The sequence below is a fragment of the Cupressus sempervirens genome, chromosome 9, assembly GCF_028749045.1.
Source record: "Cupressus sempervirens isolate cs-2001-9-10 chromosome 9, ASM2874904v1, whole genome shotgun sequence".
Taxonomy (NCBI): domain Eukaryota; kingdom Viridiplantae; phylum Streptophyta; class Pinopsida; order Cupressales; family Cupressaceae; genus Cupressus; species Cupressus sempervirens.
In genome coordinates, this window is record NC_143126.1 from 684,770,441 (window position 1) to 684,787,172 (window position 16,732).

Here is a 16,732-nt window from a genome sequence, read left to right on the forward strand (position 1 = left end):
AAGATATACTAATCAATGAATCCTTTTAGAATTTATGCATAGAGCAGATTGCTCAGAATTTCCAAACACTTGGGATTCACCGGTTGTATAGCCATGTAGAGGTGAAGAGGTGGAATGAATCTACAAGAATGCAGATGTGGGAGCAGATATGATTAAATTAATTAATTAACCATACTTTATAGCTCATGCTCATCCCTATAAATGTTTCTTGTTGTCAAGTCGAGCGGTGTTAATCGAGTCATTGAACCCATCAGAAAACCTTGGCCAAGGTAGTTTAAAGACATGTTTGTCCTCTAATTATCACTCGACGTCAGTGATGCCAGTTATGCAGACATGTCTGTTTCATAACTCTGCAGATATTCTAAACACTAGGATGCTGAGGGGTTTGGACTAAGAACATCCTAACCCCGATCTCGAGGTAGGGAGGGCCTTTCTAATTTGATAGATTGTGTGGCAATAAGTATGATCCAATGTTGGGAGGTTAAGCCTATGTCAATGCTTCTCCTCTTACCAAAAGCCGAGGCTTGCACAACCAGCTAAAGACCCTTTGGATGATACTTACATGTTTTTTTTATTCTTTTCTTGATAAGCATTTACTTACTTGTATTTAGAAAAGATAGTTAATCGATAACTTAGTTATTTCTTAGATAATCATTGATACAGTTATTTTCAGTTCATCATTAATATAGTTATTTTTAGTTAATCGTTAATTGTTAATCTAGTTATTTCAATTGATCATTAATACAATTATTTTCAGTTAATCGTTAATCTAGTTATTTCAGTTGATCATTAATACAATTATGTTTAGTTTATCGTTTATCTAGTTATTTTACATGATCATGGATACAATTAATTTTAGTTAATCGTTAAACTACTTATTTTCAGATGATCATTGATATGGTTATGGTTATTTCAATTAATTGTTAAAATAGTTAATGTCATATGAAAAGGATTTCAATTATCTGTTTAATGAATGTTGGAAAATCTTTATATAAATTGTCTTTGTTTTTTATATAAAAACTTTTTGTTACACCTAGAATACGTCCATCTTCCTCCTTGTTCAACTGATAGAATTTCCAAAGTCATCTATCCCTTGGGCTTGGCTCTCTAAGTCACATGACTCGCCTTTTCATTGTCACTTCTCTTCTTCTTCCCAATACCCGCACCTAGTACTCACAGCATGGAAGTTACTAGTTCGAAGCACATATACAGTTGTATGCGTGTCACTTCCGACTCCTTTTCGCCCATTTGATGGACCAGATTAGCTCCTATATATTTCCAAACTTCCATTCCATTCTCTATTTATTATCCTGAATAACCAATAGCTACCCAACGCCTCTACTCAACACTCGTAACCAAACTGTAATTCAGCTCATGTCATCTTAGAATGTCGTACTACCTTCAAACTTATCACTTCTCCATTCTCCATTGTCTTATCTCTGTAAACACAATGGACATATGTTGTAGTAACAATAGATTACCATTGAGAAAGTACTTCGCTCACATGCCAAAAACTACTGTTGTTTCTCTTCACAAATCACTTTCGTTATTACTCAAGGTTGTCTCTAGTAATGCCCAGTTTGCATCGGATGCAGAAGCCAAGCCTAGCAGGGACGAATCGGTATCCTAGCTGGTATTAAGATTTTAAGTGACAAAGACACCCAACAAAGGAAACCACCAACAAAAGTGTTGTAAGATATTCAACTGTTAAAGAGGACAAAAATTGGGACCTTAATGGCGTTAAAATACAAATAGCTTCCTTTTGGTGTGGTGAAGTTAGTTTGAAAATTGAGAATAATGTTAAGTGACATGCTTTACTAAAAAGAATTCATTTTATTGACTAGACTAGAGATATAAAACGACGCCTCGCATGGAAGATTAAGGTGATAGGAATATATAAAATGAGTGCCAAAGCCTGCCAAATCAGCACTTGAGTTACAATCATGAGCAGAATTAACACCTGGTTATGCCACAACAAGGTTTCCCAGACTCCAACATTAAACAATTTTTACAATCATCAAAACCAGCAACCCTTCAAGTGGAAACTACTGGCAGGCTATGGCCTTCATCATATCCTCATTTTCATACATATCTCAAAAGAGTGAAACAGTCAAAACACCAAAGAATTTAAATCATCTAGGATTTTATGATTGATAGAGGTACATAGTGATTCCCTAGGGTTTCAAAGGCAGTTCATGAGTGTGATGTCCCCTTTTTGAAATAGTACTTAATAAGAAAATATATAATTATATTATTAATAAATAAATAATAAAATGAAATATAAAGATAAATTATAATACAAGATACCATTACATTATCCATATATTGATAATAAATAATGATATGATAAATAATATAATCTAATATTGCATTGAGCTATTGTTTCACAATTAAATTAAAGTCAAATAAGATATTAATCATTACAATAATCAATGTGAAATAGTCTATGGTCAAAACAAAACCTGGCATGCAACATGATAATATAATAATAAAACGACGACTCAAGGTCAAGACAACCCCACACACCTTGGTCAACAACACTCAAGGACACGATAAGAACATTTTCAGTTATGAGTTTGATTGTCCTCAAAGATATAGCACCCACAATAGATGTGAACAAAGGATTCCAAAAGCCAAGAATTATACCTACTCATCGACACAAAACTATGTAGGATTAGTAGACACGAGTAAATATATTTTTAGCAGGACAATATGATAGCTTCAAACTCAGCGATTATAGCAATTATAATCTCAGCATCTATAAAGATGTCATGGTATAATAAACCAAGCACATATGTATTAAGAAGAAGACCAGGTGTAGCTTACAAGAAAGACATGAACAACAATTAATATTATTTAGGCAATAACATGCCCCAAACCATATAAGACATATATGCATTGCAGCAAAGCAATCAATGATGTTATAGCCTAGATCGATATGGAAGTAAAGATTTAGTACTAACCAATTTGATTATTCGACCAGTGATAGCCATCCACATGAAGGATGAGCATTTATGTATATTATGAAGGATGCTATAATATTCATGTAAGCTCCCCACTAGTCAGTGTAATGATTAGTCATTAGATTGATTATTCTCATAATCTTGAGTGATAAGCTTCCCCTTATTTTTATTCCTTGGCTTAGATGCCCCTAGATTATCTCTATCCATTTCAAGGATAGTTGGTCATGCAATTGGATTACTATTCATTGTTACATTACACCACATCTGATAATCTTAAAAACTTTACTGGTTGTCACATTATTACCAACTTGTCACTCTTAAATGGATATTCTGAAACAATTAGCTCCATAAATATTAATGGTGCCTTCAACTGGTAATAGCCTAATAAGCAGATGCTCCTGTTATGTCGTGATGAGATTTTTTCCTTAAGAAAATCGGATACTAAAAATGTGTAAAGAAGAATGTCCCTGACTGAAATACTTGAGACGACTCTCGACTATTTCATACTCTTGGCGAATTGGATTATACCTTATGGATTGTAGATTCCAATATATACTCCTTCTGTACACCATCACTGATGGGACTGTTGAGTATATATAGGCCAAGACTGGCTATTCAATCATTCATGGACTGTGCAATTCAATTCTTTTCTTTGATTGTCTATTTCTGTTAATGGTGTATCCTATTATTGTGGTCCATCCTATTATTGTGATTGTTGCGTGTATTAATCTTTTCCTCTAGTTCCCAATATTCTTCTCTAGATATTAACCTCTTGTTGCAATTTATCAGTCATATTGTGTTCAACAGTAAAAGAGTTTATTATATTTACCTCCATCATGTAAGTTCTTCCTATCTCATAATTTTCGCGGTCTTTTGATCTTCATCTATGTATTTCGCTCTCCTAATAATTGTCTTCCTCCTTGTCTGCAAGGTTTCCTTCATTCCCTTCTATTGTTCCTTATACCATCTATGATACATGATATTGTTTTTAATCCATTATATTATCAACTCCTCTATCATTGTCCAATCTTCTCTATCCTAGTTCTCACAGGATCGATTGCCCTTATTTTTTTGTGAAACATGGAAATCCAAATAACTGTGGTGTATTTGAACACTGACTCCTCCTCTGTTCCCTAACACATATCCTTTTCAATGATTCCCCCGTATTGATAAGGTTATATAGCACAGAGATATAGATCGATTGCATATGGGTTGACCTCTTATCCACTGCTTGTCGTCTGCCTAGTTTACAGAAATGAAAATATAATAATCTGATTGCTTGTGTTTTATGTATCTTATGCAATTCATTTCCCTAATACTCTGGATACTCTGAGCGTATGATAGTTGGAAAAACCTTCGCCCTCATCATTTCCCTCCTACCCCCTCATATCAAATGTTTTCTAGACTAATATATGTGCCTGGTGAAGGGTCACGATTATTCATTTAGTTGCTCGTGTCATAAATTTATATTAGGTCTGTTTTAATATATCTAATATTAATTGAATAGTTTGACTAATTTAGAATTATATTTTAATTGAAATATATTTTAATTATAACATATAAATATTTATATTATTATATTTAATATAAATTTTGTAGATGTATTCCTAAATATACATATAGTTCACTTTATTGTATGATGATAGATCATTATATTATATTATATTTTTTTAATATATATTTCAAATTAATATATGATAAAATACATCATATTGTAAATAATTATAATAATGATCTTACATTAGATGTCTTCGTTGACTAATTCCCGATTTACATATTGGATATATATTATTGTAAAATATATATTTTATATGACAATATTCAATATATTATAAATAATATATAGTATTGATTTTATTATTTAGTTACTTATTATTTCATTATTTCAATGCTACATTTTATTTATTTTAAATTAATCTTTATTTGTTTACCGCATAGGTTAAGAAATGCACATAGACAATGAACATGAACAATAGAATTCCTTAGATTATTCGCATATGCCAAAACATTACATTATGCTTGATAAGATGAATGATAGAAGATGAATTACAATGATCCCAGACGGGATATAAATACTATTCGCCGAACCTTCCCGAAGGAGTCCGTCGGCCACAAACATTATGTCCGCTACAAACTATTTACCCGTCAGCTCCAGAATACAAAAACACCGACGACAATTAGCCCGTCGGCTACAAAAACACCGCCGACAATCACTCTGTCGGCTACAGAAACACCGACAACAATCCACTCGGCAGACACAGTTTCTACCTACGACATTATTATTATTAATTTCATCCCAAAAATGGGGCCATTATAATTCAAAAGTACTTGGAACCCATGATTAGCATCAATATTATTAGTCAAAATATAAATTGATTCCTTAACTAGTTGTGATCTTAAAAAAGATGGCAGAAATTAACCAGGGGAAATAATATAGACCATACGCTGTGAAGAATGGCATCTTATCCAATGGCAAAGGACGCCATCCTTTAGCTTCAGCAGTGTAAGAGAGAATATTATTCCTACAAGAGGGAGAATGGCCATGCCACATTACAAGCATTTACAGCAGACAAACGAACATGTCAAACTGAAAGGTCTTGTTAGACCAAACAACAGTGATGTCTTTGGTAACATCAAAACATAAATATATTTACGCTAACAATCGTCACCATCCTATACCATTCAACAGTTGGCAAGATAAGGATATTAAAAATCTGCAAGGCAGATAATAAATCGCAGTCCATCTTGGACAATAGACACAATCAAACTGAATAAGTTAAGAGTAACCAACATATAGTGTTAATGTTATTACAGACATATATCTACTGGAGAAACAGCATCGAATAATAGGAAATATGTACTCATAGAAGGCTTGGGATCACATGAATGACTGGAGTAGAACTAAGTAGTTCAGATAAAACAAATCCCACGTTATTGCTGTAAGAGATACTGGTGGCTATTGCAAGGGTTAAGATCAAAACAACAAATGTTATGAAATTGACATGCCTGCATAAGATATCTCTTCATCCTCCTAGCTAATGTTTTATCGTCCTCATGTCTAGGTAGAAATCTGACCTCTTAGATGATTTTTCATACATTCATCAATTTCAGTATTGTCCAATCATGCTTTCCTTGCATTTCAAATTTGCATTTTTGTAACCTACTCGAGGGAAGAGATTTTGCTTGTCTTAATGATGCTTTTCCATACTCTTGCACCCAACTCATGTTTCACAGTGGCCATGCATAGGAGGTGGAAATCTGATCCTCTCCAGTGTTCGGAATGCTAGGAGGATGGCCGATTCTGCCAACTCCCTGAGGATTACTTCCTTACCTCAAGACTTTGTCGCTTGATGTGATTCCTAGCTATTCTTAATTCTTTCAATTGCAATCAAATCTCCAATTTTGTCTCTCGGGTGAATCGATATGTGTTTCAATTTGAATTGGATGTTTAAGTCTAATTTCTCATATTTTGTTTACACAATTTCTCAATCTGATTTTCATCTCCTCCTAAGACTATGACCTCAAAACTATGCCAAACCTAATGATCTTAATCCTTGCACCCCTAAACAGAAATCAAAGATAGGTCAAAATTACAAGTCATTGGAGAGGGTAGACTTCTGGGTGAAAATGGGATTTTGCAATCCTCAAGGACAGGCAGATTTTGTCATGTCTAGAGGATTTTCCCTAGTCTATTCTGCTGCCCACACTTAACCTTTGGCCTTTCCTAAGAACCCTGAACGTGTAATTGCAAAAAGGGTGTCTCATCTATTGGTTGCACTTGGTTGTATTCTTAAACATTAAAATTGACATTTTGCTCAAACTGAAGCCCAAGGACTTGACAGTTTTGATCCTTCAATCGCTTCCCTGACTTCATCGGACTCTTACTAAGGCTTGGATACTTGAAATTGGCACCAACTAAAACTACCTTAGACCACTTAAAAGGCATCTAAGACCACTACTTGTACTGCAAAAGTAAAAAGAAGGGGTCCCCGTTTGCAATGGGGCAATGGTGTGAAAACCTCACAATAAGACCTTATAGAAAAGTTCAAGTTCCTCTAATTTGATTGTGATGATCAAAGTGAACCACAAGGTATGCTACGTAATGCAATTAGTGCAGGTTTAGAGTTACTGCTGCAAGGAAATGGTAAACCCATTATATGAATTTCAATGTCATTTGTACAATCCCTTCTTTTTTCAACAATTCATGGAAATACCTACTACTTTATGGAAATACCCTTCAATTTATTTTTTCTTAAAAAAGTAGTTTTTGACTGTTTTTCTTCAATTTTTATGGTTTTCGCAAATCCGAATTTTTTCCCATTTTCCCCAATTTTTTCTAAATTTCCTCGACTTATGGTTTGTGATGTATTCCCCAAGTGATGAATGCTTCTGTGATTTGAATTGTTATGATGCTGTTATTCATAAAGTTTTGATAAGTCTTATTCACTAAGATTCCTCTGTATATTTGGAGAGGTCAAAGTGATGAAGTGTTCGACAACAAGCGGGGATACCCTACAAACTATAAATTACCTCTTTTGCCTGTTGTTGTGCAGGTTAAAATGATCTTGTCAATTCCCAAGGGCAGTTATTTTATTTCTTAAAAGACCGTTTGACTATTACCTAGAGAAAAGAGATTAAAAGATTAATTTTTTGGCCTCACGATACAAGAGTTGTAGGTGAACAGCTTTCCAAAAACCATGTGACACAGCAAAAGGAATATGTGAATACTTATGGGTCAGATAATTATGGCCATTGCACTCTTTTAGGTGTACTTATTTATAAATCTCATTTAGTTGTATGAATAAAATGAAATTTATGAATGTCCAACATTAGCATCTCAGAATTCTAAATTGCTTTACTTTGATGTTTATTTTGTGTTCTCAATACTTAACCAATGCTACTTAGTAACAATTTACACTCCTAGACAAGAAATTAAATAAGAATAAGGTAAACCTGATGCTTAACATAATGGGAAAACTTTTTCTGGACTGAAAAGCCCAACGTAATTTTCGACAAGCTACAGAAACAACCCATATTTATATGAATTATATCAAACATTAAAAGTTTTTTTTTATCTTAGGCTCACAGTTTTAGCCATGCAAGAAGTAATGTGTCATAAACCCTAGTTCTTTGTATTTTAAAAAAGCCATGAAACCATGCACACTGTTAAGGATGCTGGATCTTAATCCCAATCTCTACACATTTTACAATGCAAGCAGTCATGTCTCATACAAGTTAGCCACTTGTATTTTAATAACGTTATAGCTTACACATAAATAGGAGACAGCTAAATTATTTCTAAACCTTGCTTTTGTTTTCACTTCTTCTAACAGATTTTTTGGCAGGATAAACATGGCAAAACTGCTTTACTGTTTAAAGTATGTTCATACAGTCAACACAAATCCATTGAAGCATACAACTTATTGATAGCACTAACCTTGTCTCTGGCATCAGGATTGTGAGCATAGACATCGCCCACTAGAGTAATGGCTTTTGCTGAATGAGGCATGGCCTTTAGAGCTTCACGAGCAGCCATTAGTGCATCTTTTGGCCTTAAAATTGCTAAGTTTCCACGCACAAGGCCTGTAACCCAATCCCTCAAATTTTACATTTACAATTTTAGAACAAAAAATAACAGGATTAATAAAAGGAAATCATAAATGACATAGTATGCAGAAAGTCTCAAAATCCAAAAACAAAAGTACAAATGAATCAGGGGACCAGATAGTAAATATTGATCATTATTGTACTTTGTTGGCAAGGAAATTGTCCAAACAAAACAAAATCAGATTATCTTCCTTTAACATATCAAGGCTCAATTTTTCTTTTCTCATTTTCACATAAAACATATTGTTTCATTCAATCGGCACTTGTGATATAATCCTCAGTGTAACATCCCCAGTTTTGTTGAGCTCCTACAGTGGGTTCAGTCAGTTCATCATAGAGACCCTTGTGAGCTGACAGGTAGAATTGAGGGTCTCGGTTGTCGATTTACTATTTTTAGTAAGTCTAATATGGGGAGTTGCCATATTTGGAAATGCAGATGGTGGCGTTGGCAGTCAGTCATCACTTGCATCAGATGAGGCTATTTATTGCACAGGATCATATTTATTAATTAATTATTAAGTTTATATTGACACTTCATTAATATTATATGTTATAAAGTGACGTTGTGTTGGTGAAGCTTCTTAAATGAAGTTCCGTTTGGGAAACAAGTGCCTTTGGGGATTATAAATATGAGATCATTTTCACGGAAAAAGGCATCCAATTGTCTATTTGCTTTTGTTACTTGTGAAGAGTTTTTCCTGTGGTTGATTTTATGCCCTTGCTTAAGTATAAGAGTTTGAAGCTGAGAGGTATTTTGAATAACTGCTGAGGTATAGTGATATAATTATGCTTTTGGTTGAATCCCCTTACTATATTTGGCTGAGCCTGAATTATCATTAATTCTATTCACTACTGCTGAAAGCTTCGATTTGGCTGAGGGATTGCATTTTAATTGAATTAATAAATTCAATCTGGCTGAAACTCTCCAATTCTATATACTATGTTTCTTGGAGGCTTATTAGTTGGAGGTTTGTTGATAATTACTCACATTGAGTGCCTGCTGTTATTGATGAGATGCAATCAAATTATCTGCACTTTTGGTAATCACATTGCCTGGAAATTCAGCATTGCGAATTAAAGGAAATTGCAATCCTGTTCGAACCAGTTGAAGCAATATGTATTGGCAACTGATTACTGGGAAATTTCCTCATTAATTAGAATGACCTGCAATTTAATTTGATAACTTCGGGTGCATTTGGAAAGGCTTCCGTTTCACGAAAAGGTAGTGTTTTCACTTCCCTTGAGCAGCGATTCAATTTCAGTGGCCTGCATCCACTTTCTAGAACCTACTTTTCAATGTGGAGCACCTATGATCATCAATAGTGATTTGCTACCAACGTTTGGAGGCCAGTGCTCATATATTACAGCCTACAATCTATTTCTGATACAGACACATATAGATTCATACATACAATGCAGACACTTATAGATTCATATATACAAGCTAAGATGCTAGCATCGGTAATGGTCTTGATTCGAGCTAGAAAGTTCAATTTCCAAGTTCGGTCAAAACAAATTTTGGGCTAGATTTGTTTTGGACTCAGCCATACAAAAACAAATAAATATCGGAAATATAGGAGTACTTACGATAGTAATAAAGCTCAAATCCAAAACATAGCGCACACGCGTGCACACACACACACACACATATATACATATACATGTACATGTATACACACGCAGACGCACACACGCACACACATATCAGAACTATCATTAAAACAAAAAATAATATGTTAATTAGTAAAACTCGAATGTGATGATAAACATAAAGATAAGATAAAAACTATTAATGTCCAACATGTAAAATCCCACACTAGGATATTGTCTCAAAATGCAGGCTCTGATGCCACTGTAAGAACCCCTGGTGGTTCCAACTTGAGAAACACGAAATTACTTTACCTTTTAAGATGTTTGACATTTTATCAAACACTTTGCATAAAACCCTTATCTTTCTGTCTTTTATTTCCAGATTGTATTTGCTTGCTTTAAACAATTTGAAATCAAGTGTAAATGCTAGCAAATGATTACTAGGAAATCCAGGTAAAGAAATGGAACACAAATGCAATCCTTTTTGACCATTTGAATGCATAAATAAGATTTTTATATGTTAAATGTGCATTTACAGCTGATAGAACATTTTTACAAACAATTGGCATGCAACATAGCAGACGGAACTTGTAAATAGAGAACCTGTCAATGTTGTTGGTGTTTGATATAGAAGCAGGAACTTATTAAATAGAGAAACTGTAAATGTTGTTTGCGTTTGATATAGCAGCAGAAACCAATGAACTCCATGCCAACTCCAATTATTGGGGTTCTATGAAGTATGCTGCTAGCAGATACAAAATGCGGCTCTGATAAGGAAACACTGCTTCAGCAAAACAAATTGCAGCCTCAGATAGGATATGGCTGCCCCGAATTCCCTAATCTCACCTTCTCTAAACAAGCCGCCCAATGGATATTTCTACTGCAGAACGAAACGCCTGATTGCAGCACTAGAAACGCCTTCAAGCAATAGTATATGAACAGAAATGAAGGCTGAAATTATGGTGTTCAAACCAGTAAACCCTTCTGATATAAATCACAGCAGATAATGTGATCAAATTGGTATACTTCAGCACCAATTTGTCAAATCCAATATGCAGAATTAATTCTCAGACTCATAACACAGTTTACTGTGCTTCTCCACAGCTCAAAGTGCCAACAAAATGGAGAAATCAGTCCTCTTCTTAAGCCAACATTTAAGCCCTCGTGAAATTCACAAAGTCATAAAATGCAAATGAGAAGAGATGAATAAATCAAACCTACAGACTTGTTTTTATAACAGTTACAGCCTTCAACACACGAACGGCCAAATGCTTCTTCCATACACTTTTCACTTAAATGCAAACCTTGATTTTGGTTACATATTTGAATTTGTAATAATATAAAATGATAATCATTTACTCCAAAACGTTAATTAATTCCTTGGCATAGCCTTCCATGTATTAATTAAATAAATGGCCCCTTCCAATGATGACTCATCCCTCAGCTTAAATGATACTATAAAGTTAAATTATAACTTTATAATTAGCCATTAATAACAATTTTGCCACTAAAATAATAACTCTCAAAATACATATCCTTTAATTATGCTGTCTGAAACAGAAGTCACACCTATTATTTCTCCATGTGACCAAATGCACTTTCCTAAAATAGAAAGCATCCCTCTCAACCACCACCAGTAGCACACTTAAAATAAATAATAGGTGTTTGAAAGATCCCTGATAGATGCCCTTGCTGATCTGCTGTAGCTTTTAAATTAATAAACTATATTTTCCTGTGATTTCTTTGATGGTCTTTGAGAATAGACAGAAGTTGCAGAAGGTTTTGTTTTTGTTTCGTGTTTTTTGATAGTTTTCACAATAGTAATGAATAATGAACAATAAACATGAGAGGAGACTAAAAATAAATAAGAACATAGAACCAAATCAAAATTGCTATAAATCGTACCAGGCAGATTTCTTATTTATAAAGCCAAATAATAAATCCAATGCAGTTCCAAGAAGCTTACATCCAACAATGATGCCAAACTGCTGCAAATGGCAGCCGTAAGACTGTAAGGAATCACGTCCCAGCTGAAAGAATCAATCTGTAACGCTGAAACCATAAATTTGCAACCTGAATCCACAATAAAGAATGGTGTACTCTATCCCTGATAGCAACGCACACTATCTGAAGAATCCAATGCCAATAACTACTGAGGGCTACGTCCCAGCCAATCCAGAACCTGGGGTTTGCGTCCCAGATGAAGAATTGCTCTCTCGGAGCCAATTCACAACAACAAGTTTTTCAATATGCAAAAGATAATAAGAAATTAGGTCTCCATCTCCTTATATCCCCTTCCAATTGTAAATTGAACCCTAAAGGGAAATTACACTTTGCCCTTTAAATAAAATATAATAAAATAACATTTTCCCAATTAAAGTCGTCCATGCTATAGGAAAAACATTACTTTATGAAAATTCCATAGCTAAAGGCACCAAAAAGTCTACAGATAGTAAAAATCATGTATAATAATTCGAGACCTTTCCAACGAGCTATAACACATAGGTGTACCTAATCAACTGAAGCCAAAATCCCCTTATTACTCCAAAATGGTTGTATTATTAACCTTATTTTAATTTATTTAATCACCACCTTAGGAAATATTTAAATATATTAAAATATTTCCCAAATGGTCCCAAAAGGCCCAAAATGACCAATCAAACATGAATCTGACCCTGTCACCTGTCTGTGACTGATGCCGGACAAGATGGGTCAACTTGCAGTCCATCCCTAAAATCTAGGGATGCTCCTAAAAAGTAGGAGACAGCCCCAATCAACCAAAATTGAGTCCCAATGACTCCCCTACTGTGTGCACCTCTGAGAGATTTGTCACTAAACTGGGAGTTCCTCCTAAAAAATAGGAGATGCACTCTAAGTCTCCAAAACGTTCGCCAAGGTCTCCAAATGCCTCCTAGATCACTCCTAGTCAATCCCTACAAATTAGGAATCCCTCCTAAATTGTAGGAAACTATTGTCTACTGGTCCAAACTACTTGGGAAGCTCATGCATGACTCTCAAAGCCCCTGGGTTGGTTCCCTCTATGGTCTGCTGGCCTATGGGAACCAGATAATAGACCAACCTTGCTAGAAATGTTGTCACTAAGGAAGGGCAGAAATTAGGGACATGACAGTGTTAAGCCCAATCTGAGTCAATCGAAGACCAAACTGGAACATACTGAATATTGAAGAAGACAAGACACTCCCATAACTAAATTCCATGACTGGATTTTATTAGTATTGTATACAATATTATGTATAAATAAATATGCATTGAAATTTTAAAAATTTATCTCATTTATCATTGCAATGTAAGTAATATATGAATAGTTGTAATAAATTATTAAAATCCGGAATAATTTTGGGTGTACCTATTGATTTTCTAACTCGAAGTATCTTTCATTAATAATATATTTTAGAGGAAAATTCATTCATCCTTTTATATATATTGGTGATGCCCCTTCAAAAAGGTATGCCACTCTTCCATGATAATATATGACAAATATAATTATGTTATCACATAATTAAATAATATAATATATTATTATATTATTATAAAATTATATATAATTATTATATTATCAATATAATTAGTATATCACAATACTTATATTATCACAACCTTTGTGTTTTTTATGTCAGCTTGAAGGAATCCACCCATAGCTACAATAGCATTAACAACACCTTTTGTCTAGCATTATATATATATATATATATATATTGTAACGACAATGTAACACAAGCTTAAGCTCCAGATATATATATCAAGGTGGACTTTTCCTTTTACAATACATATGAATACATGAAATATTACTTGCAAAAACTTTGAAACATCTAGATATTTTTATAAAGTCAAACTTTGTTATAATGTTGCAAGTATTATTCAGAGCAATGAGCATTGTGTTCTTGGGTATGTTGGATTTGGAGGAAAAACATGGACTCCTTTCAAAATATGTCAAGCTTTAACTCCAATCCAAAGAGGTCTCCACCCGTTCATTAATAGAATTCATAATTCATCATTTCTCTTCTCACACGTCTTTCTTCAAGCTTTTAATTAATATGTTATTGTGGATTCAGGTTGCAAAACTCTGCAAAACTAGATATTTTAGTACCCAATACATGAAATCCAAATTGTAACTACCCCAGAAATACCCAAACCAAGTCATATTCAAGTCCAATATTTCTACAACAATCACATGTTTTGTTATACATGGCCAATTGTACAAGCAAATCTAAAACCCCTAATAATACCCAAGCTAACCCTTTTGAAAATTCCAAACACAAGTGCAATCAAGGATTTTGACTTGATTACAAGTGCACCCTGAAGTATTTCCCTTATGGTTGCAAAGGAAAAGATTTTCCCAACTTGGTTATTCCCAAGTTTGGATGTAATCAAGGATGGCATTAAAAGTCACTTGAAATCGAGGTTTTAAGACCCGATTATGAGTCCATTCATCATGCAAAAGTAATGTCTTTCCCCAACTTGTAGTCGGGATTTTAAAACTTAAAAACAAGTGAGATCTCTTCCCCAAAGTACATGTAATCGGGTTTCTAATTACTAATTACAGATTCCAAGATTGTAGAAGGATAGTCTTCAAAGGAAAGAAATTGAAGCTTACATAAGATATTTGTATTAATGTCTAACAAGAGACCACATGGGTATAAGGTACTAAAAAGAATAAGGTAAAACCACGAGTAGTGGAAGCACCAAATAATGACCAAGAAAAGAACAAGAGAACAAAAGAACAGAACAAGAGCAAGAAAAGACTAGGCACTCCTCACATGCTAGAAGTAGTCTAGAACTGAAGCATAGTGTTCGGGGTGAATAAGACCTCAAGACAATCTTGAAGAACAACTGGAAATAGTGTGATGTTGTCGAGTGTATTGTAACATACCCTACTAATTCTGCCTTGATTTTTTCAGTTTTGATTCAACAACATTTTGTCAAACAATTGGTGTACAAAGTCTGATTTGAAATTTCTGAGTTCTTGTTCAGATGTTAAAATGCTTCTCTACCAAACAAATGACAATATGATCTGAAGAATAGCAAGGATAAATATCTTGGCACTTGAACACTACTACAAATATGTGATGTAAAGAGTTCTTATGGACTGATCATGAATGTCACATACACTTATCCTCTATTCAAGATATACAAACTTCATATAGCTGTGTACAAAGTGACTAAGTTTATAATGCAATGACTGTTAGACAGTGACTGAAAATGCAGACCTCTATGACACCTATACATTCATCTAAATATTATAATCGGGTGTAGAAGAACCTGGAAATGATATGATCGCTATTGATCGCAATTCAATGATGAGTGTCCAGTTTAGCAACCCATCTAATAGCTGCTCGGTTAGGGTATGAAATATGATCTCCAAATAACACAAAATGAGCACTATTCATGCACACTGTTCAAGCGCACTGTTCACGCTCTGTTCATGACACTGTAGCAGCAGTGTTTACTTTCAAACTTGCTCCAAATCTCTCCCCAAATCTGCCCTCCATGTTGTTCAATGTCTGCAATGATAATCCTTTGGAAATGGAACAATTTCAATCTTGCCTGTAGCTGAAAATTGAAGCTGAATGCACACAGTATGAAGCTGATAGATCTTAAATCCCTTCACTTTGTCTTCCAAGAGCGAAAGGATTGTCACCAATGGAGGATTTCGTCTCCAAAAGCCAACAATCGAACCAACCAAACTAAGCTTGAATTCCTCACTCTCCCCTATCTCCACACCCCACTCATGGCTGTATATAAAGTCCTCTTAGAGGGTCAACCCCCACTCCACAAGCAATGTGGGGTTAAATCTCATATTTGCATTTTAATATATTGTTTCCATTTATCACTTTAAAGACCCAAGGAGTTCATTTGGTGTCCCACTCCTAGGCACACATACAAATACAAAATATAATAAAGTAACCTTATAATATTAATTTAATTGAAGTTAGTTTATTAAATAACTTCCGGCATTAAAATTCCATGGCAAATGATCTCAAAACACCACAAATGATAGCTCGTTGGAAAGAGCTCAGAAAAACACATCCAACCCCATCATCAAAATTATCATCCGACTAGCCTGGCTGACTTACTAAAAATAGTAAGTCCCATTGGAAATGCCTCCAAACGAACTCAGTTTGGCCCAAAACAAAATTGACTAGGCCAAAACACCACAAGATCCCGTCCATGTCCTTGTTAGCCACCGGGACCACATAGAAGTAGGCTAACGACAACACATATCCAAACCGGCTAAATGGGGGACATTACATGTACCCTCTACAAGGCCTCAAAGACCTGGTGTGACCTAAAGAATAGCCAAGTGATCACTTCGTCCCTCGAGCAGGAGACCCAAGAGAGATGGAGGTGATGAGCTGGTCAAAATTCTAGCTCGGTAGGAGCTAAAATTAGAGAGTGTGATCCTAAAGCCGCATGGCCTCCTCGACATATAGAGAGATTGTTGGTTAGTGGACCTAAAAAATGAAGAAAGGGACTAGCACTCATGGACAAACAATAAAACCTCCCCCTAATCTCATAGTGTATGGGGCAACTAAAAATAAATTAATCCTATG

General features: G+C 34.6%; 1 protein-coding gene across 1 annotated transcript in view; it reads right to left on the reverse strand.

Annotated features, from left to right (window-relative positions):
• The window catches only part of APC7 (tetratricopeptide repeat (TPR)-containing protein), a 316,090-nt gene that overhangs the window by 53,608 nt on the left and 245,750 nt on the right, over nt 1–16,732 (reverse strand). The window contains exon 15 of the mRNA XM_089801665.1: nt 8,401–8,546. Within this exon, the coding sequence (XP_089657791.1) occupies nt 8,401–8,546 (146 nt within the window). The remainder of the gene's footprint in view (nt 1–8,400; nt 8,547–16,732) is intronic.